This window comes from Diuraphis noxia, unplaced genomic scaffold (genome assembly GCF_037042655.1).
Source record: "Diuraphis noxia isolate RWA-SAM2 unplaced genomic scaffold, SU_Dnox_SAM2 contig0002, whole genome shotgun sequence".
In the NCBI taxonomy this organism is placed as follows: domain Eukaryota; kingdom Metazoa; phylum Arthropoda; class Insecta; order Hemiptera; family Aphididae; genus Diuraphis; species Diuraphis noxia.
The window spans coordinates 85,171,202-85,194,799 of record NW_028301712.1 but is presented as its reverse complement, the minus strand read 5'-3'; the positions used below and the strand labels follow the sequence as shown (position 1 = coordinate 85,194,799).

The window sequence follows — 23,598 nt, the reverse complement described above, 5'->3', positions numbered from 1 at the left end:
AAAAAAATAGGGATGAGCATGCTTGGTGAATCACCGTGTATAATATAGATTATTTACATATCATATTATAATTAATTCAATTATATTGTGTAAACTGTGCATTTTGTGACGCACGCAGATACTCGGAATCCCTGAAGTGTACTGATCATTAATTAAAATATTAAAAAACTAGTAATTAAAGATTCGTTTAAAATCTATAAATATAAATAAATACGACGTTAAACTATATAATATACTAATGTTCAGAAATACTTACGTAAGTACTACGCTACACACTATTTGTAGTACTTACATATTATACTTAAATATGTTTCAGTTTAGGTTTGTAACTATTTATTTTTATAATTATTGTAATTTAGAAGAGTTCAGGCAAAATAACCTTAAGACCACAGTAAACACTAACCATAATTTTTTATGATAAAATGCAAAACACGTGAATATCGCAGTTTTTATGAAAGTCACAGCATCCTTGCTCATATTTTATAGCAACACTATATTTTTTGTAAATAATATATTCATTATTACATTTTTCGATTTTTATTCCAAATGTTACAAAAATAATATAATATAGAATTTATATTCTTTCGTGTTGTGCTATGCCATTCGAGGTACTACCATCGTAAATTTAGTGGATAGTATATTTATCGATTGAAGATTTTCGGTTTTCAAAATCAAAAATCTACCTATATATTTTATGGTAGATTTTTTTTTTAGCTTAGTTTAATTTTTCTTCCCTTCGTGACGGGTCTTTGTTTATGTAAACGACACAAAGTTTGTAAAAAACTTACAACAGATCGGTCTCGGGAGTAGTGTACACAGTAATAGTGGATGAATAAGCACAAACGATCCATCAACATTTTTCCGAGGATAAAAAAAGTAGAAGCTCTACAAAATAAATAAGGGGCCATCAGCCGGGTGGTTCCGAAGTCGTAAAAGGGGACATCACCGGCGCCATTTACCAAAGAAATAAGCGTTTCTTAATTTTATTTTAAACTCGATCTAATTGCTTTTTTTAAAACATAATTTTGAATGCTATTATTTAATACTAGAACAATTATTTGTGATTCCGTTACACGATGAGTATCGTAATATAAACGTGTCTGTATACATAGTATATAATTATTGATTTGAACTATAATTGTACATAAAAAATGTTACAAAAAAAGTATACACACGTCTTTAAGTGTTTATATGTGTAAATAATATATAATATTTTTCTAAATCACACATATTATTTATTATATGGCGATTACGTCGATCGGTAAATGGAAATCATCTAAAATATGACCAAATATAAATCTTATAAAGAAGTGATTTAGTTTGATTAGAATTATTATGAATTATTATTTATTATATTAGATTCATACAATATTATGACATTCATTAATTAAACGATACAGTTTAACTTTAATGACACGTGATTATATTATTTACGATTTATATTGCGCTAAAATTAATTTCAACAATTTTCGCATGAATTATATATAATCATCACATATTATTATAGTATAAGTATATATATAGAGTTGGCGCATAACATTATATGATGCGTAGAGGTAATTATCATACAGACAATTATGTTTATTTACCATCGAATTGATATAATAACTATATAATATGATATGTATATTTTATATGTTTAATTGCATTGAGACATTATCCCGCTATGAATTATGATTCATAATATTAAAATACATTATTATTATTATTATTATTATTATATTATAGTCTAATTTATTTTAAAGGTCAAAAAGTATATGTATATATAGACAGTACGTAGACATATGGTATTTCTGCTACCGCCATGCTGTATAATATTATATTTATTGGTTATTACATTTTTTTATAATAATACTACGCGATCGATCCGATGTTATCAAAAAATTATATTAGATGTATTTGGTATGTTAACGGCGTTGACCTTTTTAATGGATTTTTAATATTCCGATCAATTTGAAAAAACAAAAAAACAAATGACGTTTTCAAACAATAAAGCTCGTGTTGGCTATATATATTCGCTGAGCTTCGTCGTTGTGGATATGTTGCAACGTATGTTTTACAACGTTTGTTCTTTCAAAAGATTTAAAAAAAAATTGTTCATAAAATACCATCTGAAAATTGAAATCCGATCGGTGTAAACTTATTCAGACGATGATGACGAGCGTTGAGCAATGCCGCAGCACATTAATCTCATCGCGATGAGAGGAGGTTTCTTTTTGCCGTCGCTTGGGGATGATGCGTACCCAGTATACCCACCCATATAATAATATCATCTGCGTCGTACCTACTACAGACTACAGAGGTTGTCACACTTTGGACTTATAAACTTAATATATATATATATACATCCAAACTTGAAGGCAAGAAGTATAATAATAATAATAATAATAACTTTATATGCCACCGTGGGATCGGTCATTAAGAAAGTCCATTGTGCGGCCGTAAACGAAACGTCGAGCGTGGCATTGGTTAAAACGCATATTATAATATAATATTATCATTTGACACGGCCGCGCGAGACGTAGTGGCGTCATTGGCTACGATGGTATTGCGGCGGCGAAAAGGGTTTTTGTCGTCATTAAGTTGTCCGTCCGTCAAACACGTTATGTTATAAAGTCCCGACGGCTCGGCGCCGGGCACAGCTTTACTAATTACTGTAGTACAATCTGCCGGCACTAGCTGCTACTGCTGCAGTGTTCTTTAATTAAGATTAATTATTTTTAAATAACGCCGCGGGAGATCTGCGTGTGGTGGCCGACTGCGCTACTGTACCGAACATATTATATTATTTTAACCACAGTATAATTGTTCTAGTGTGAAATCATAATAACGTTATGATTGTCCACAATATAATATTTACAATGGACGTCATATTATTATAATAATATTACTATACGGTCATTATACGTGTTCGGCGGAGGCGTAAATGCGTAATGGTCGTATTTGGGATGACAATATATGAATATACGTATTTAAAAATATAGCACACACAGTTGTATGATATTGCCTATACCCGTCCTACCTCTCAAACTTAACAAATGTACCCTTTTTAATTCTTTTTCCCATTATCGGTAAGATATTATAATGACTATTAATATATGTAGGTATACCTATTTATAATGTACTATGCCAAATAACCAAATAACTGATAACAGTGATAACTTTTGTTGTTGATGTCATTAATAAAGTTCGATAAAAAAAAATAATAATAATATACGTACACGTCGTACACTTTAGGTAAAGGTACACAACCCAATAAAATATTATTGAGATCACACGCTTCACATGTACTATATATGGCACATAAATCGTAACAAAATAATACAATCGTATTTGTCATATTATATCTAAAATAAATATTATTATACGATCCTCCACTATGTGAGTCATGCAGCGTACTTTTAACCGTCAACCACATCATCACTGAATGTCAAAAATACAACCAGTATCGAAATCAATTTCACACATCCGAACAAATCTGTCAAGCACTTGGACCAAACCCACAGGATGTAAAAAACTTAATTTTATTCTTAAAAAAAAACAGAATTGTACAATTTAATTTAATGTAGAAAATGTATACTTAAAATACTAAAAATGTAACATAAAAAATTCTTTTACTAATGGCCTAGTTGTCAATGTACTTTGATCAATAAAAAAAAATATTATTATGTTTAGTATTTTGAAATTACGATTTTTTTTTTTTAATCAAAATATATTGTTTATTTTCTACTATTTTGTGATTAAAAAATGTAAACCATAGATTCTAAGAAAGTTAAAACATTCCAATATTACTTAAATTATAGTTTTTTAAATTTTGTGCAATGCGATTTTTTTTCAGACTAATTTTTAGCTGTTTATACCACCACGAACTGATTAAAAACGTTCTTATGTACCAGCTACGTCGATATTGTCAAATTTATAACGATAATGTTATAAAAATATTTGTTTTATAATACAATATTATTATGCGAGGTTTTTTGACAAAAATAAGTTTAATCAACCGCGTATTACCAATAGTAAAATAAAATTACTTATGGTAGTAAAAATATTCTGAGGTGCCTTTAATGAACAGCTTCCTCCATAAATTATTCATGTGGAACTTGTATTATTTACTATGTGCCAAATTTATTTTAGATAACAGGTTGTAAATATCTTTATACAAAATTAAATTTAAAAAAAAGTAATATAAATAAATTATAAATTATAACTTTTTTTTCAAATTTTAACACTTCCATTACAGTGACACACCCACCCATAAAAACATATACTTCTAAATATCATCCTAGTTTAATTTCTCGTAAATATTATTTCAAATCTTGAACTATTATATCATTAAAGTAGTAGGCACTATAAATCCTCACACCGTCTTTATCTAAAATGATGGTGTTAATCGTTTTTTCTTTTTGATAATGGTAACACGTGTTATGAGCAAACCGTTTTCATTTTATTTGATTTAAAATAATTATTTTTACTATCTCATATTATTATGTAATTCCATTTTCGAATGGGAATTATTTACATAGTATATAGAATGTTATTGCGCAACAACTTAGTTAAATAAATGCTAATAAAATATTTGTGAACTAAAAATATTCTAAATAGGCAATAATTGTTTGCATTATAATAGTTGTGAATACAGTTCATCATGGAATATTTAGTTTTAGGAATAATTTGATGTAAGACCAGCCCCTATGTAAATACGTTTTGCGGCAAATGAAATTGTCCGTTAAATGAAGCTCAGTGATATCGCAATACTTATATAGTGATATATTTAGGCGTTACACAATCGTCAGAGTCGTAAAATGTTTTTACGGGTGCGCTTTCAAAATTTGTTTTACGATAACTATAGAAAATGAATAATAATTTCATTGTTTTTAGAAATATTTCGAAACCTGAAATGTACTATTATTTATTGTTTATTATACATATTATTATTAATATGGTTCAACGCGGTGCGCTCACATATAAATTACATAGTCCGTCCTATAAAATGCATACTTCGTTGTAATTGAATATATTATAGAGCATTATATAATAAAACAGTATATTACATTACCTGAAATATGATAAGTATTGTTCTAGACATACGTATGCGCGTACGTGTGTATTGTTCGTCTGGAAGTATATCAACGTGCCCGTTTTTCCTTTTGAGAGCATTTTTCCAGGTCTCCCGGGAAAAACGGTAGGTAGGTGGTAGGTATACCGTTTCATACATAAGTTTGAAACCGATGTCCTAAATAAATATCACTACCGAGTAACGATTTCGCACATAGTTTTCATTTGCAAAACGTATTTAGTATATTTACTACCTAACCATACAATATTATTTTATCCAAACCGAGTGGGTATGTAAGTCATATGATGGAGAAGTAGGTATAAATACAGAATCTCAATCCATACTAAATTTTAAACGGCTTGGGAAACGTTCAAAATTGAAAAACTTTAAATGTAAAATGGCTTAAATATAATACTGTTTTTTAAAAACTAAACAGAAAAAGAAATTATCTCTTCCGGTGCACATAAACGTCGTACAAAAATGATGATATTAAGCGATGTTATAGATCGAAATATATAATATCAGCGAAACTGCAAATAATGCACAGCTGTAGGCTTCAACAATGTGTGCGTATATAATATTATGATATTAATGTAAACATTTGCGTGGATAATTACGTTTTTTTTTTCGATCATCTTTTCGTTGGTTTTTTATTAGGTTTTATTAGGTTTTTATATATATTATAATCTATACGTATACAAAATTTTATAATAATATGATATGTATATTTAAAAAGTAACATTTTTTTAATAACAACAATATGAATCTCGTACCGCAGTAAGTTGTTCGTATACACGATCGATTGTATAATGTATATGTATGTATTGCACTTATTATATATTTTTATTGTATATGTTTACATAATTAAAATAATATAAACAGTAACAATTTTTGACGAATCTTTGTACCCTGTGGACTATATTAAGAAAGTACGCTGGTTAATATATTATTTAAGGAAAATTGTATTATATAGCTTGTGTAAAGCTCTGCTGCAGTCTATTATCAGCAAATCACCTGTGGTACTTTCGAAACTTCGTGTTATGGACTTGTGAATGGTTGGAATGACGAGGAAATAAAATAAACGAGAATTTACAGTTGGATAAAATATTGTAATCCTTCATCCTTACGGAACTCATTATAGTTGCTATATAGTTGGACACTCAAATGATGATAGCTCGTTATGAATTATATGATTTTCGAACAGTACATTTCTAGATTATAATTATTATTTCCAATTTCTGAACATTGAACAATTTATACGTATAGTTTTATTTCATTTCGTATAGTGGTCTGAAAAAATTCTTATTCGAAAATTAAAATTTATGAATTTTTTAAATACCTGTGCAAATATTGTATAGGTACCTAATAAAAAAAAATTCTACCACAAAAAAAAATTAATATTTTACTTTTAGAGTTAAATTTTTTAAGCGATTGATATAGATATCTTATCATAGATAATTACATAATTAGGTAAATAATATATATTTAAAACATTATTCTCTATAAGCATCCAATACCTGTAATAATAAGCTACAGCCATCACGTATTTTTAATTTATTAAGACTTAAAAGTGTTATATAATATGCACGTTTTTCGTTTTTAATTAATTTTGCGAACGTCTTTCAAACTGGTATCGTATTTTGGCAATCCAAGGAACAATTTTATATTCCTATAATAATATACTATCATTGTCGTTTACGGGTAGTCTACTTTTCAAGGTAATCCATGACAAATCGAACGTATATTTTTTATGGACTTACCATTGACTATATATATTATACATATATATATATATAAATACATATTTATATCATATTTTTAACGAAACTCGTTTTTGTCTAATCCGTAACAACAGTCCAATATTGTACATTTGTTCATTTGTACTTATCCCGACACAAACTGTATAATGCTATTATACATGGGTAAGCTTGCAGCATGCGATACACGCGTGTGTGGTGTGTTAGCTTTTGAACGAATCAACTCAATGTGTGTGGTGTTTTCCGTTTAAAAATCAGCAGACACACGCCCCGTAAATAATTCATAAATCCAAAAGAAAATTGTCTAGATATTCTATATAAAGGTTTGAGAGCAATTTTTAGATTTGTCGACAACGCCGAATAAATGATGGTAGAACACAATAATATAATATATCCGATTAATCTGTAAATGTTCGCACATAACCGTATACATAGTTCGACATTTATTTAGTTGTGCAACGATTATAATATAAAATAAAAATATAAGTTCGCTGTAATTATATTATCGGATAGTTGTACCTAATGAGAAGTCGTGATACAACATAATTAATATTTTATGATATTAAATTATATTATTAAAGCTAATGAAGACAGTAAACCGTATTATGTCGACCGACATTCTGCAGGCCCTGCTCTCGCGTACATGCAGCTGAAGACATTATATTTTTTAATAAACGTAAAATACCTATCAACTGTACATTCATATGATTTCCCCTGTGTAAATCGTACGATAAAAAAAAAAAAAACCTAAACGATTGAATGCATGTATGTGTGTAGTATGCATGAAAGGTGAAACTCCGATTGAATTGCAACGTATAGTAACCCATTACATCCCCTTTCATTCGTGATTTTTCGGTTCATTATTCTTTATTTTGTGCATCTAAAACGATTTGAAAAATTTTGCGCGTTATTCAGTGCGACGGTTCATTTGTTTTATGCGTAACGTTGGCGTACCTATATATTACGGTTCGATTTGAATGTAGGTATACGATGAGTTCTTCATCGTAAGTAATTTTATATTGATAAATAAATTGGTGAAAAAAACTTTGAGGCCATTATTAGGTGTAACGAAAATCAAAATATACTTAATTATATTATTGATATTTTGTTATTATTCTAAAACTATTTTCTATTACAATATTACACGAGGTATAATTTATTTATTAACAATATTATATGTATATTGTACAGCGTATATGTATAATATTTTTATTCGTGCCGAATCTGTTCGAAAGATATCAAATTATCTTGGTTTATACGATGATTGAAAATTGAGATTTAATTAAAAACAGTTTAAACAATTTACAAGTTATTATATGTATATAGACGATAAATAATTTTACATAATATTTTTCATTGTTTGCATATTTTTTATACATCTATAAACTATAATACAATTATTGATACTACAGAAACATATTATATATTGCATCATAATGAAATAATATTCTGGTTAATTAAAATATACTATTAATAAATAACGAATCGTTGTACAATTATTTGTAAAATTTAAGATTTGTTTGATTTTATTACTATCCATTTTTATAATACTTTGTTTACTATATATTTTATGATACGCTTTCAAATTTGCAAGTTACAAAAATAGTGTGATGAGTTACCTGCCCCAAATATTGGTACATAAGACGTAGTATAGTGTTAAAAACTTTAATATTATGATCCTTATCGCCGTTTTTATAATGACAAATTATGCATGAATCCAGTATTATGTATATAATATAGTGTAATAAATAATATATTAACAATAATAATATAATAATAAATTGTACATATTTTATATAGTTGGTTGGCCGTTGCTCGTAAAAATATGAGACTATAGCTAATGTGTATAATAAACAATAACCGTTGTTCTTGAAGACTTTCCATAAACAATAAAATAAAAATCTATCGATAATGATTATGATATTACCATATATATATATAAAATATAATAGTCATAAAAATAACAAGCTTAAGGTATAGGCGGTATACTTTTACGTTCATAATACGTCTCGTCCAGCGTCCTATATTCAGCTGTAATAATATACTAATATTTATGATCTATACTAATCTCAGTGTCGCGGGTAGGCAGTATTCGTTACTTTGAATATACCTGTCGGTTTGTGTTTACATTGATTTTTGTTAGTCTGTTTGGACAGTGCCTAATAATATTATCTCCACATATCAGATGTTGTATTCGTATTAAATTTTATAGAATTCACAAGCATTAATATAAAACATTCTACTAAAATTAACTTAACAGCTTATCAAACAAAATTAATAAAATACAATTATCTGAAAAATTTAAGAATACATATAAAGATTAAAAAATTGCTGTACTTTATTACGTAACGAAGACTTTTGTAAATAATAACTGATTCAATGTTTTACTTACTTGAGTATTTTGATTTAAAATAATGATGACTTTTTAATTTGAATATCTATCGTTTAAATTATCTAAAGTTTTAAAAAAAAAAACGTTCTGTAATTTGTACGGTGTCGTAATTAAATAATAAAATGTTAGTCTTGTTAAAAAATAATCAAACGGACAAAAGTTTTTCACAGCTGACGGTGACGTCTTTAATGCACTTTTGTGTATTATGGTGTCACGAATTTTGTTCACTCCCTTCCAATCTCGGTCTTAATATGCGTCTTATTTGTATTTTTCCCGTCATTCGTCTATATTACATATATAGTCACTATATTATATATATATATATATATATATATAGTCGACGACGTCATAGGCTAAATTACGATAAAATACTCGACGAGAAACATTCTCGTACAGAGTTCATATTAAATCGGGACCACTATAAATGGATTATTAAGTATCATCTGCATGTATATTATATATATATATATAAAGTGCTGTCCGAAAATTCCCTACGGACAATTTGCACCGGACGCGCAAGTATAAGAGTACATTAATTAATATATAATTGTGCCTATTAAGTGTAGTCGTATATAAACTATACACTCTAAAAGTTTTCTAAAAAATGTTCTATTGTAATAACGAACGCCTTGTCCGTGTGCTGCTCGTCGGACGAGGCTGCGGGGATGATGGGTCGGTTGGGGTTAACTGCTGCAGTGCCTATATAGTATAGTTACAGTTCGACAAAGATCACCGTTTATTTATAGTATTCAAAAATATCGTAAAGAGTAAAAAATCGTTGTCGCGAAATCAATAACGGACAGACGAAATATATTCTCCTTATTTTTATTTTTGCCGCATCGGGCGCGCGCGATATTTTGTGTGTGGCACGCTCTCCGCGGCCCAAAGCGTAGCAGCGCCAGCCACACGACCATCGGTTACCATGACGATAGCGTACATTTTCTCCCTCTGTCTCTCTCCTCTTTCCCCTCTTATCACACTTCCTCCCTGAAACTCGGAAGTCTCTCTCTGTCTCTCTCGTTATCACAGTCTCCTCCGCGTATCCGCATCTCTCTCTCTCTCTTTCTCCTATATTCTGATCGCCATCCGTCTCTCGCAGCTTCCGTGGTGGCGGTCCCGTATGGTCGTGCCCTTCGCTACTGATTCACACACACGTCCCAGCCCGTTCGTGCACGTATATGCACACGCATATATATATCGAAGTTCCTATCTGCGAATAAGCTTATAATTTATGAGAAACTCGTACGCTTTACATGTATAAGAGGTTGGCGGTGACGGGTGAGTACATATATATATATATTGTGCGTATACGCAATACGCGTGTGCACACACACACACACACACACATATACATACATACATACATACATACATAGAACTATAAAAGACCGCGCCGTATGAATTTCGGGTATTTGGAAACTCATAATCCTCTCGACGAGCTGAAAACCCGTGTATATATGCACAATAACTCCCGCGTATATAATATACCCGCCAAAGTCTTATTCCGCTGGCTAATGCAGAAGGTACCATTAATATATTGCGCACCGACGAAGTGTCTTTACTCGTCGTATATAGTTCGCCGACGTAAACATGTAATTATATAATATTATATTATAATATGTGCGCTTATTGCTCTATATATATAGGTATACAGCGATTATATTATATTATTAAGTTACGCATTATAATAATATATATTATCATCAAACTGCACCCATGCAGGGCCGTCCAAAGGACTATCGGGATCAGTTGCAAATCGATTTGGAGGGGGGGGGGGCTTCGAACATATAATAATAATAAGGTGTGTGATTGACAAAATATACTCGCACTGAGGATAGAGAAATTCCCGCAAACGGATTTTTCAAAATTTTAACCTGCATGCAATCAATAAGCCGATTAAAATTTACGAATAAAACTGCATTACTTACTAAATTTTCAATAAATTCTTAGAAATGTATTACCTACTACATATAATGTGTAAACTATAAAATACAGTTTTTGTTTCTAAGTAGTTATAAATATTCAACGAAAATAGGAACTTGGATGTTAGTTCTTTATAGTTAGGTTATAGGTTTTTGTCGCAGTAACTGCAGTGGCAGTCCGTTATTGTTAATTATTACAATATACATAAGGACTTTATGAGGAATACCCCTAAAAATATTCCAAAAAACGAGCTCTGGGGCAAAATGGTCCAGTTCCCCCCCCCTCTGAAAGGCACCGCATCCGTGATGTACTTATAATAATTTTGCTCATCGCGAAACACGATATTATAACATTCGTTTATATTTTGTCAAGACGTTTTGACTCGAAATACGGGGCAGCAGGTTATTACAGCTGTCAATTTCATATTATACTCGTTTATATGTATAGCCTCTAGTGCATATATCTGTTCACATTACGTACACGATGGGAGCTGTATAATATTCGCACGTACAAACACACACACAAATATATATATATATATATATATGCGTGTGGGCTCACACCATTATCCTTTGTCACTTTCTAACCACACCGATTTGCTATATATATAATACAGTAAATATTACACGCCACCGCACCTCTCCCTGGGAAAATAATCGTCCATATCGCGTAAAGATGCCACCCCCACTGCCGCCCTCTCATCATTCTCGCCGCTGATTATATATATATATAATATCTAAGTCACCCAAACGTCCCCAACTATATTATATCACCTCGAGAATCTTAGATCGAGATATATCATACATACATATAATATATATATATATATATATATGGATTTATCGTAGTGGTAGAGTGTTTATAATTTAGTAAAGTACTGTACGGCGTGAGTCGTGTGACAGGTGTCTAGGGATAAGGTGAACATGGACCTGTATTATTGGAAAGATAACATGCGATGTTTGACAGCTGCAGATATATATCATATATATTATATATATATATCGTTGACCTAAAATATATTATATCCCGCCTGCACGTGCTTAAAATATTTATATTTTTTTTATCGAAATCCTGCACTTGGTGCCATATTGTTTACATCTTATCGCGGTGATTATCGTGTAATAATTGGTACCTTATCTATTTAGGTGTATTTCTTTTTCTTTTTTTTTTAGACACATTAATATATTATAAATTGATAAAACAGGGTTCACAGATGTGCATTTTCTTTTCGGTGTAACTTTAATATTTTAAAAACGCTGAAAAAACGTTATTCTTCAATAATATTGGCATTTTAAATTGATGACATATTTTCTTCGGAGGGTATCATCCCTCCGAAAAACCTTTTGTTTCCAAGAAGCGCTGACGTTGACGTTTTCTGGTGTTTGGGTATTTTTCTAGGTTTCACAATTCATATATAGACGAAATGAAATTAAGTTACCCATACAATATTATGATAATAAAAATGTAGTTTATTTTCAAAAGTTCAGAATACCTACACGATATGACAATGTATAGGTACACGAGTATATTGTATAAACTATTATAATTTATTATGCTGGATTTCCTGCTGTAATGCATGTGCACTTTTCGAACGGCAGGAAATATACGGAAACTCAAACCTCTAAGTGAATATTTGAATACAGTGGCGGTAATACAACCATGTGTATTCATGAATGCCGTTGGCATAATAATTTCTAATATTTTGGTTCAAATTTTATAAAATTCTATACGCGAGTAGTATTGAAAACGATTTAAGAGGATGGGTTGGACTACAAACGACATAGCTGTTGGTTCAAAAGTTTTGTGAACCTTTGCCCGGAGCGCCCGTGTACACTATAGTTATAGATTTATAGATTACTCTCTAAGGCGTAAGATTTTTTTGTCTTTGTATCGTTTTTATATGATGTATGTAGTAAACATAGTCATTTTAATGAGCTTCACAACTTCAAATTTCACACTTGTTTGTTATTAAAATGTCGTGGCACCACTCTGAACTCTGGTTATAGAATAAGATATATACTATATTGACGACTTTAAGATATTCCCCTAACTATACATATAACTATCATACATGGATTTAATTATATGCTAATTCTATGTTATATTATTCTCAATCAGAATAATTAGGAATTGTAACTTTCGTTAAAATTTCGAGACAATAAATCATATAAGACGTATAATAGGCAAAAGTATAGAGCGTAGCTTTTTTTTTGTATGTTTTATATTATGTTCCCTTTAACCTAATAATGTGACGTATACTAAATGTATAATATTATACTGATATGTCAAACATGTATCTATCAATAATTCTTTTGACATTTTCGATTTATAATTTAAACTACCACCGTGGATTGATTTTATTTTGTGCGAGTGTTGACGATGACTCATTATTAATTATTATGTACCCTTATGCGTTATGACATAAGCCGTTGGGCTTATAAAATGATAATATTGTCCTGCACCGTATACGCGCACTGGAATCAAGTATTTTCCCTTTAAAACTCAATTAAAATAATATATTAAAAATAAATTATATACAATGCGAGTAATTGTTTTTTTTTTTTTTTTAATTATATTATTGGGCTCCGATGATATCACCATGTATAAGTAAGTAGAAATAGGTACGACATGTAACCTTGAATATTCCATCTATCCCGATGAAAAATAAATATAAATTTTAAATTAAATTCCACGTCGAGTAGAGCTACGAGGGTCATCGATAAAATAACTTTCTTTGAAACATTACTAATAATGCACCTAATCATCGTGCATAGGATATAAATGTAATATTGAAACAAAATATTAAACGACCAATTTGCAAATAAATGATCGTGTCATAATTCTTGGTCCATATCATGTATTAACTATATAGATATTATTATTACTAAAAATTTTTTTTTATGATTAACACGAAATATACCTTCGGCGACATAGGCCATTATTGGGTTCGCAGTGGAATTAATCGATTATTAATGAATAATATGATGTTATAAGAAAAACAAAATTTAAAATACGTTTCAATAGTTGTTATTAATAAATAGACATTCATATAACTTTGTTGTAACTGCTAAACACTTTCGCACGGATATATAACAATATTGTTGTTCATTAATGAATCGAATGGATTTTTACAGCCTACTATTTTTCACTAAAATCATGTTTACGAGTTTACGACGATGATCATATTATACGTGACAACTCTCGTAGAAAGGCAAAGCTGTCTGTATTTGATTGTTGCTGGTTTCACAGTTATCGAGTACCGAGTTGATGTCTGATATCAACTGATTACTTAAATGTTTAATAATGTTATGATTTTACGTCTCGATAAATAGTTTATTCGCCTAATAATCGACAAGTACAAAATGCCAACGTCTAATTTTTAATGAATTTCCGTTGAAATCGTACACACAATTTCGCACTACATTAATCGAGCCATCTTCACTTGAGCAGCTAAATAGTTTAATTAATATATATTTTAACGCATTATAATATTATACGCGCGCGTACATTATCATGTTAAGTGTGGGCAAAAAATATTGAAATTTCTGGTTTTTTTTTTTGCTCATCGTCTAATCCTTTTGTGTTTACCAAACCGACTCGTCTTGTACGTATATATATATATATATTAATACAAAAGCCACTATTATAATAATATAGACGCCGTTCACAAACATCCGCTTTAGACTTATCCAACACGCTATAATGCATTATTATGTTTAGGACCTTTGTGCGGCGACGTCTCGGCCGTTCGTATAATTAATTCTCCGTCGACACATCCGCCGCAGTCATCCCTTCACACTTTTCCCTAAAAATGGTAGATATATAGGTTGGTTGATAGGTAGGTAGGTAGGTAGGTGGCGGTGACGGCAGTGGCTTACACAACCACACCGTAAACAACACATACGCAGGCGCGCTCACCACAACCAAAAACACTTCCGCTATGTGTGCATAATGTAAATGAGTGTAGAGAAATGATCATTAACTGTCAGTGAAGAAAAAAAAACAATACATCGTTCTATATTATATTATTATTATATTATAACGATAGTAATAATCGAAACAATTAATTTATTGTGTGCGGTTACAAAAAAATAAAATTATAAGTATAATATAGACTTCATAAATCGATTTTACCCCGAAAATATTTATAGCGCTTAAGTTTGTAACAGTATTATATTAATTATAGGTAATACCTACGCATACACTGTTGCTGTTATTATGTGCAACATATACATATAATAATGTATGTAATCCCTATATATATATATATATATATATATATTAAACATATCTAAACAAGGAAGGAATGCTAATTCCTAAAACTAATTTAAAATCGTAGTAATTACAAATCAAATCATTATGACCAAAATTATCACATCGATATATAACATGGTAAATTGACGTTTTATTTTTCTCCCTGTTTTTTTTTTTCGGCCCGATAGGATTGTGTAAAAAATGTTCAACGACTTTTTAATATATTATGTGCATTATCCAACATGAGCGATTTCCTCAGGAGAACCTACATTTTAAAATGTTTTTTTTTCTACTGTTTAAAAGATGTGTATTAAAAAAATCTAAAACACGTTATCGAGGAGAAAAAATGGTTTTGCAACTCACATATTATTATGACTGACAGTTTAATAGTCTGATTTTTAATTTTTTTTTTTTGAAAAATGAATTTTGTACATTCCTTCCAAAAATATTAAAAACCGTTTATAGAAATAACTAAATAACATCAAGCTACGTTATAATATTAAGACACGGAAAAAACGATTTACCTTGTGTGGAAATAATTTTAGCATGAACTTTGAGCATTGTGATAAGCAGCGTATTACTAATATATCAGTTTATGGTGAATATTTGTGTTTTTGTTTAAAACTATTCTTACTAAAAAGTTTATGTCTACCAGAAAGTTTATAGTATTGAATATACACATGATATCCTTAAAGGACTTTGGAATACTTGGAATTTGATAATAATTATAAATCCAAATTCGTAATGTTTTATTATTTTTAATTTAATATTTTAATAAAAACGTAGTTCATGTTATATTATTATTTATAGCAATAATCAACACAAGTTAGATGACAATAAAATTGATTGTCACCACTCATAAAATAATAATAAATAATAATAAAAATTTATTCTTCAGACAAGTTTATGGTAAAAATACGTACCTACATAGTTGCAAAATGATGTATGATTAAAAATTCACGGTCACCAATGTCGCCGACCAGCTCCTACCTTCTTATTCTGTAAACGTTTTTTGTCGTAGGTATACGACAAAAAATTGTTACACTTATATAGATTATAAGCGTATAGTATAGTATTAAATATTATATATTATACTTATAGCAGTATATAGCCGTCATACTACTCATACTGCTTCACTGCAGCCTCACTGGTGGCTGCAGCCTGCAGTGGAGGAACCTCTTAGATCAAGTAGACTATATATAGGTACATTGCACAGAATTAAAAGGTTATGTAGCTATTGGTTTTTCTGAAATTGTATGTATACCTATGTTATTTACTAATATGTATATATATATTTAATTGTTTTCAATTTCTCTACGACCATATTTACTGACTTCCACAACAGTCGAGTAATTGCAGGTCGTTCAATTACGGAATTTTCATCAATGATTTCTATTTACTTCGACCGTATATATATATACTAAGTCTGCAGCTAGTGATTATTACATAGAATCTAATTTAATACAAGAATATTATAAGCCTTAAGGACTAAGGAGTAGTAAAAGGAAACTAATTTTATCATAGGCCATTAACTAAGTGCTAGCAGACAGCTAGGGGAGTTTTATCATCCTCCCATATTATACGAAATTTAATAAGATTTTTAAATTTTATTTTTTTATCTATCCACATGAACGCGAACGTTACAGTTTAGTGCTTTAAAATGTTTTAATTTTAATTCAGAAAATTGTGTATTTAATATTATACCTACTATGCTTAGTTTGAATTGCAGAAATAGGTACACAACTATAATTTATTCTAATTATGATACAATATGTGAGTAATTACTATTATTATACTAATTATATGCAAATAAAAATGTGTAACATCATATTTTGACATAACTATTTTGGTACTAGTGTACTGCTACCTATCTATAAGTTATCTGCTGCAATTTCAGTATCACCCGACGTTTAAAGTCTGTAAAATCATATAGGACGCGCATGGATCACAATCTTCGATTTCTGTATATTACGAAATTTAGTACTCCAAACGACATATTATATTACTGTAAGTCTGTAATACTTACCAGCATTATTATTATTGTGCATTTAAATTTTGTACAATAATACTATATGCACGTATAATACGATACTACATTGCGAGCTTTGGGGTAATATATAAGTGCAATACTACCTACTAACGTAAATACCGTTTGCTGCAGCAAAGTGATAATTTATATTGTTATATTACAATATAATAATAATCCATACGAAATCCATACGATTGAAATTCTGCTAATAATGCGTTTTCTCGCTCGTTCTTTTGTAATTGTCTACTATTATATATATATATATATATATATATATATACATAGTATACGACATACTTATAGTGTATAATAATATTAATAAATAATAATACAAATAATACAATGTATATGTATTGGTGAATACAATATTGTACAAAGGCACCTCTGCCCTTGAATCGATGTATAATATATATTTTCTTGCATTTCCACTGCCGTTATTGTATATTTTTCTTTACTATCGGACCCGAAACATAACCCTGGGCGATACGAACGACGACATGACGTGTGTGGGCAATACGCTTGCGGCGCATTCATTTTGTTTGCAATCTCTGTGCGGCCGTGTATATTATGCGGAGTATTCGCGGTCTTTGGGCGCACGCGCGCGCTCATCCATCAACCCCGTCGCGCGTATATTTTTATCCAATTTTTTTTTTTTGCGCCTGCTACCGCGGTTACCCTTTTTACCGTACATATAATAATAATAATAATATATAGGTTTGCATATTTAAAAAATAGAAAAAAATAAAAAACACCACCGATACCGAAAAGTGGACCGGCGCCGCGAGTGGCGAACCGACGGAAGGGTGGCCCGCGAAAGAGTAATGGATGCGGCTGCGGTTGTTTGCTTTTTGAACGAGCGGCGGCGGCGGTCGAGTTTATCTATAAAACCGGCAACAATAAATCCCGCTGCGGCGGTGGCGGTGACGTCCCTTGTCGTAAATTATTAGAGATCGCGCGGTCGCGTCCAAAGTTTGATAACGTTTTGATAACACAATTATTATTCGAATACGCCGCATGTGTACGTAACGCAGCAGTGAGTAAATCTATATCTCTGCATATATATATATACAAGTATATAATAGTATATGTGTGTGCGAGTTCAAGCGTGTGTGTTGTATGAAAGTATATAGGTACCTATAATATATAGAGGAAGAATAGAGATGATATCGTGACGCGTGCGGCTAATGGTACGACGTCGATCGAGCAGTATGTATTACGCGCAATAGTTGTATAGAATATATATGACGTACGTGTATTTTCGATATTGAATTTTCGAAGCTGCGATACATTAAATTTGTGTATATATACTATATACACATCACATATATATAATATATAGTATATATACATCGCTCGACCGGCTCGTGTAATAAATTATAGCATATAATATATTTATTATTTACATTATATAATATACAACGACGACTATACCTATATACGTCATAGGGGTAGGCGTTGGCGAGTACACGATGGTAGACTTGAAGTTAACGCGATCGGATTAATATAACAACGCGTATTTGACAATAACTCGTTATACGCGTATATTATGTCCTAATGGGTAATATATAATATAAATATATGAGGTGAGCGGACTGTAGAAGCTGTCGATTATTCGGATAACAACTCTTTAAGCGTGCAGGAAAGCCAAGAGGCAAATAGAAAAGAAATAAAGTTGAATTACCTCTTCCCATTAGAACTTTAAAAAATTAGATAATATAACATTTTTCTAGGTATTCTAAAGATATATCTTTCATGTTTATTGTTGGTTTTTAAAGACCAATAACATGTACCTATATAATATAATCTATATTTATTTTGTATTAGATATACTTATACAGTTATAACCCATATAATGAAGATTAATGTTATTAGTTGATAACAATAATGTAAGTTGTAAGGTATAACCGTATTTGCAGTAAATATTGATGAGTGCATTTTAAATTATAGGCTTGTGCAGTCGTGCCGTGGTAAAATAAAAAAATAATTTAAAATCAAAACAAACAGTATTTCAACTCATCATACTTAATTCCTACAAATACGCAGGTAAAAGGTAAAGAGTAAAAATGTATTATGTCCGAGGTCGGAAAAATATTACTTGTGCCCCTGGATGCCAAAATTCTGAATTCAATATTTTTAATTTGTATATAGGTATATATAAATCCATCCTTGCTGCACTGCTGCAGTTAAAAGGAAATGACTCCTTAAATAAGCAATAACACTCCCACCATATACATACAGGAACGGCGCTAGGATTTTCGGGGCCCCGGGCAAAATAAATAACAGTCACATTACATATTATCCAAACTAACTCAGTTTGATTGAACTAACTCAGAGATTTCTGAACAGTATAAAATATAATTTAAGAACTGCGGGGCCTTGATTATAATTTTAAAACCGCGGGGCCCGGGGCAGCTGCCCCGATTGCCCCCCCCCCCTTGCGCCGTCCCTGTATACATGGTCTTAAGTTATTCAAGTATTACATATTTATGTTTTGTGTTATAAATTAAACTTTACCACAGTTTTACTATAGTTTCATAAAACAGTAAATATATTGTAGCAGTTCTTCGGGTACGCATTACAGGGCCAGTTTTTAGGGTTCAACCCCACCGAAATAATTTATATTTTGAAATTTAAGTCAAATTATCCTATATACTTACTTCTGAACATATGACATGTATGCAATTTTGATATTTAGTATAATAATAGTCGCATCAAAAATAATGAGTAAGGACTAAGGAGGAAGAAATTGTTTTATTATGTTGCTGTACAATTTGTTTAGCTATATTTTGTAAACCGCCCTCCCCCCCCCCCCCCCCCGACCGAAATTTTATTCTATGTACGTGCCTACAGGTACTAATAATATAAGTATATACTATATAGGCGCCATATACACTAATATTTCAATGGATTGTCTTGTAACTTCACGTTATTGCGTGAACAATTTTTTTTATCATTATGTCAGTATATAAATAAGTGATTGAGGTACGATCAATAATATTAACCGGTCGACTTTATGGAACAGTGCGTTTTTTAGTTTCAGAACTTGCGAAAGTGAAATAATAATTAAAAATGAAGCACTCGTAATTATTTTTTTTTTCACATTCTTTAAGTAGGTAGACATGCAGTTGTAGGTAATAGGTATATGTACAATACGTGTTCTACATTATTCTTTGATATGCATAAAATAGTCTTATCCGGTATTCCATGTTACCATAATATTTATACTCTATAGAACTTACAAGTTACTACTCAGAATTATAATTTAAAGTATTATTATTGTAGACTACAACTGTAGGAATAAAAATGTAACAGTCACCGTTATATCGTGTTGTACGGTAAATATTGCGGTGCATGGTCACACTGTAAGAGAAATCGATAGTCAACGTAACCGGGCGGCGCCGCTTGTCCGGGTAGCCCGAGTGGCACAGATAACCTTATCGTCTCGATTCGTACAGTCCTCAAACACGTGTAAAAAGTTCAACATTTTTTTATTACGCTTGTGAGTTGTGATTAACCATATAGTTTATAAAGTATTTAAATCGTTCCATCATCGAAGAGGTCAGTTATAATATGTTTATGTAAAAAGTATGAAATTGAATCACTTCCAGAAAGTCTTCATTGGATGGTAAGTCGTATATACTTTATATTAATATTGCCCAAGTACCTAACTATATAAACTTATTATTAACTTATTATTTATAAGTAATCATTTTATTATTTAGTTTTATTACGTATCCTTATTGAATTTTTAAGTATAAAATAATTTAAATAGATAGGTAACACGTTTTTCGCACTTATTTGAATAATATGATTGTTATCAATTAATACATTGATAACATAATAAGAGACATAATATTGAAGTATAGACAATAAAATATAAACAATTTCTCAATTCTTAATTGTTAATTTATATAATTACATATTTGGATTGACTACTTGGTGTAAAATAGTTTACTAGTTTATTTATCTATAAAATGTCAAACTATTTGTAAACCTATAATAAAATTATCTTTAAAAAATAATAATATAAAATAAATTATTAATTTGAATTTCAACTTAATATTGTATTACTTACTCAAATTAATGAAAAACTTTTTGGTTTATATTACTATTAACTAGTACCTACCTACTTATTGGTGATAAAAATTTTAAATGTTTATTATCACAAAAATATAATTTTAAAGCTGCATAAAAATTCAGTAATAATTTCAGTGCTCTGTATCTTTCATTAGTATAGAAAAATATATATCATTACATTAGACTATCCTCTATTCATTATCGTTTTAATTAAAATTTAAACTAATAAGTACCACAATGTTATATTGTGAGAAATGTCTACCCTATTATTTAATCTAATAATATTGAATAATTAATATATAGTGAAAGTTTTAACATTTTTTATTTTTTAGGTCAATTGTTATTACCGGTGGACTTTATTCATTTGTTCTATCTAAGCGATATGTCGATTCCAAACGTTATGATAGTATGAAAGCTAGAGAACGTATGCGCCTATCAAACATAGGAGAATACAATCCAAGTCCAAGAAAGTTCTAATTGAATTTTTTTTTTAAAAATATATCATTATGGCTGGAACACAAGTACAATTACCACAGAACCTCACTACCTTACAACAAGTGGAATTAGACATGATGGCAGATATGTATGGTCGTATGACTGAAACATGCAGAAAGAAATGTGTCAAGCCAGAACATAAGGCGGGCGAACTGAATAAAGGAGAAAGTGTATGTTTGGATAGATGCATCGTCAAATATTTCCAAATGCATGAGAATGTCGGCAAAAATTTAAGACTTGATTTTAATGCAAAATAATTGTATCCATAGAACAATTTAGTGGAACTCATAATATGATAGAAAAAAAAATGTATTAAAATTTGTTAAGTACAAGATCTAATTGATTGTAAGTCAGGTTGAATATTTGAGATTGAAAAATTGTTTATTTTATAATGTACTAAACTGGTTAGAATAATAATTGTAGATTCCTAATAGGGTCTTAGATATTATATTAGTCTTCAAATTATCTAAGAGTTTTAATAAAAGGATAAACTTTTCAATATATTGTTATTTATTTTAGAGTAAAACAATTATTATTTAATTAAATTGTTTTGAAGTTATTTTTACTGTTATTTTAATTACTTAAAACATTTAATGATGAGGAATGTTGTTGGTAAATGTGCCTTATGTACAAATGAATGTCATAAAATGTAAACTTCTGTTGGTTTCTATTAGAATCACAATACACAAATTGTATTGTACAAACTTCTACCTACAATTGTGTGTGTGGATTTAGAAGGCTCACTAATGACATAGGTTAAATTTATATGTATACTGGTAGAATCAAATATTCATTGTTATGTTTAATAATGGTACTTTGACAAAATGGAATAACAATTTGGTCACATTAACATATGCATTATTCAAGTTTTGGTATGATAACAAGTAAAGTAAACGCATGTCACTATCTTAAGTTTTAACTACTTGTGTTGTAATGTAACTTACAAATAGTGAATAAATAAATACTTAACAATGCTTTAGAAAACAAATAATGTTTAGTCTTAGTGTTATGAGGACGTTACACCTTTGTGTGTTGTCACTGTCTTACAAATTTATAACAGTAAACTTTACGTTAAAGAATAATCAATTTTACTTTGTGATTTTAAATATAAAATTGAAATGACCTACTGTAAAACTTAAAGAAATTAATACAACATTCAGCTTCCCCCCCCCTTCCACATAAGATTTGTTTTACGCAAACATTTTCATAACTTGCTTTATTATATTATAAAAAAAAAACTACCTCGAAAACTACACAGAGCTCTAGAATATATTCTTATCTTAAAATTTGAGAATAGATCAATTTAGTATAATATTAAGAATAGTTCAATTATATTTTGAATGTAGAATTGTATATAATGCTATTATGGTATATACTATGTTCAATCTTAGCCACTATTGTAATTTTTTTTTTCAATTTTATAGACAATGTGGAATATAGATTGTTGTATTCAGAATATGAGACTGAGTAAAGGTCAAAGATTAATTTACCAGTAAAGTTAATATTTTTTCAAAGACATTTTTAAATATTAAGTGATTGTATCTCAGGATAAAATATGGCGTTAAAGATTCTAAAATGTACTTGATAAAATAAGCATATTAATCATTAATTTATT

At 29.9% G+C, this 23,598-nt stretch overlaps 3 protein-coding genes across 8 annotated transcripts in view; all 3 read left to right on the top strand.

Moving 5' to 3' along the window:
• Positions 1 to 23,598, top strand: part of LOC107164333 (very low-density lipoprotein receptor-like) — an 85,959-nt gene that overhangs the window by 38,525 nt on the left and 23,836 nt on the right. The gene's annotated exons all lie outside the window — the stretch shown is intronic.
• On the top strand, positions 20,894 to 22,246 carry LOC107172182 (uncharacterized). The gene is made up of 2 exons (XM_015522466.2): positions 20,894 to 21,036; positions 21,821 to 22,246. Exons 1-2 carry the CDS (start codon positions 20,999 to 21,001, stop codon positions 21,963 to 21,965), a joined length of 183 nt encoding a protein of 60 aa, XP_015377952.1. The 5' UTR covers positions 20,894 to 20,998; the 3' UTR covers positions 21,966 to 22,246.
• Tim10 (translocase of inner membrane 10) lies at positions 21,995 to 22,482 on the top strand. Its single transcript, XM_015522465.2, has one exon. The coding sequence runs from the start codon at positions 21,995 to 21,997 to the stop codon at positions 22,238 to 22,240; it is 246 nt and encodes an 81-aa protein (XP_015377951.1). The 3' UTR covers positions 22,241 to 22,482.

Excerpts from the sequence above, each read along its gene's own strand:
- LOC107172182 (XM_015522466.2), top strand. The coding sequence starts at position 20,999 with ATGAAATTGAATCACTTCCAGAAAGTCTTCATTGGATG. Across the intron at positions 21,037-21,820 it reads CAGAAAGTCTTCATTGGATG|GTCAATTGTTATTACCGGTG; the intron begins GTAAGTCGTATA and ends TTTATTTTTTAG.
- Tim10 (XM_015522465.2), top strand. The coding sequence starts at position 21,995 with ATGGCTGGAACACAAGTACAATTACCACAGAACCTCACTACCTTACAA.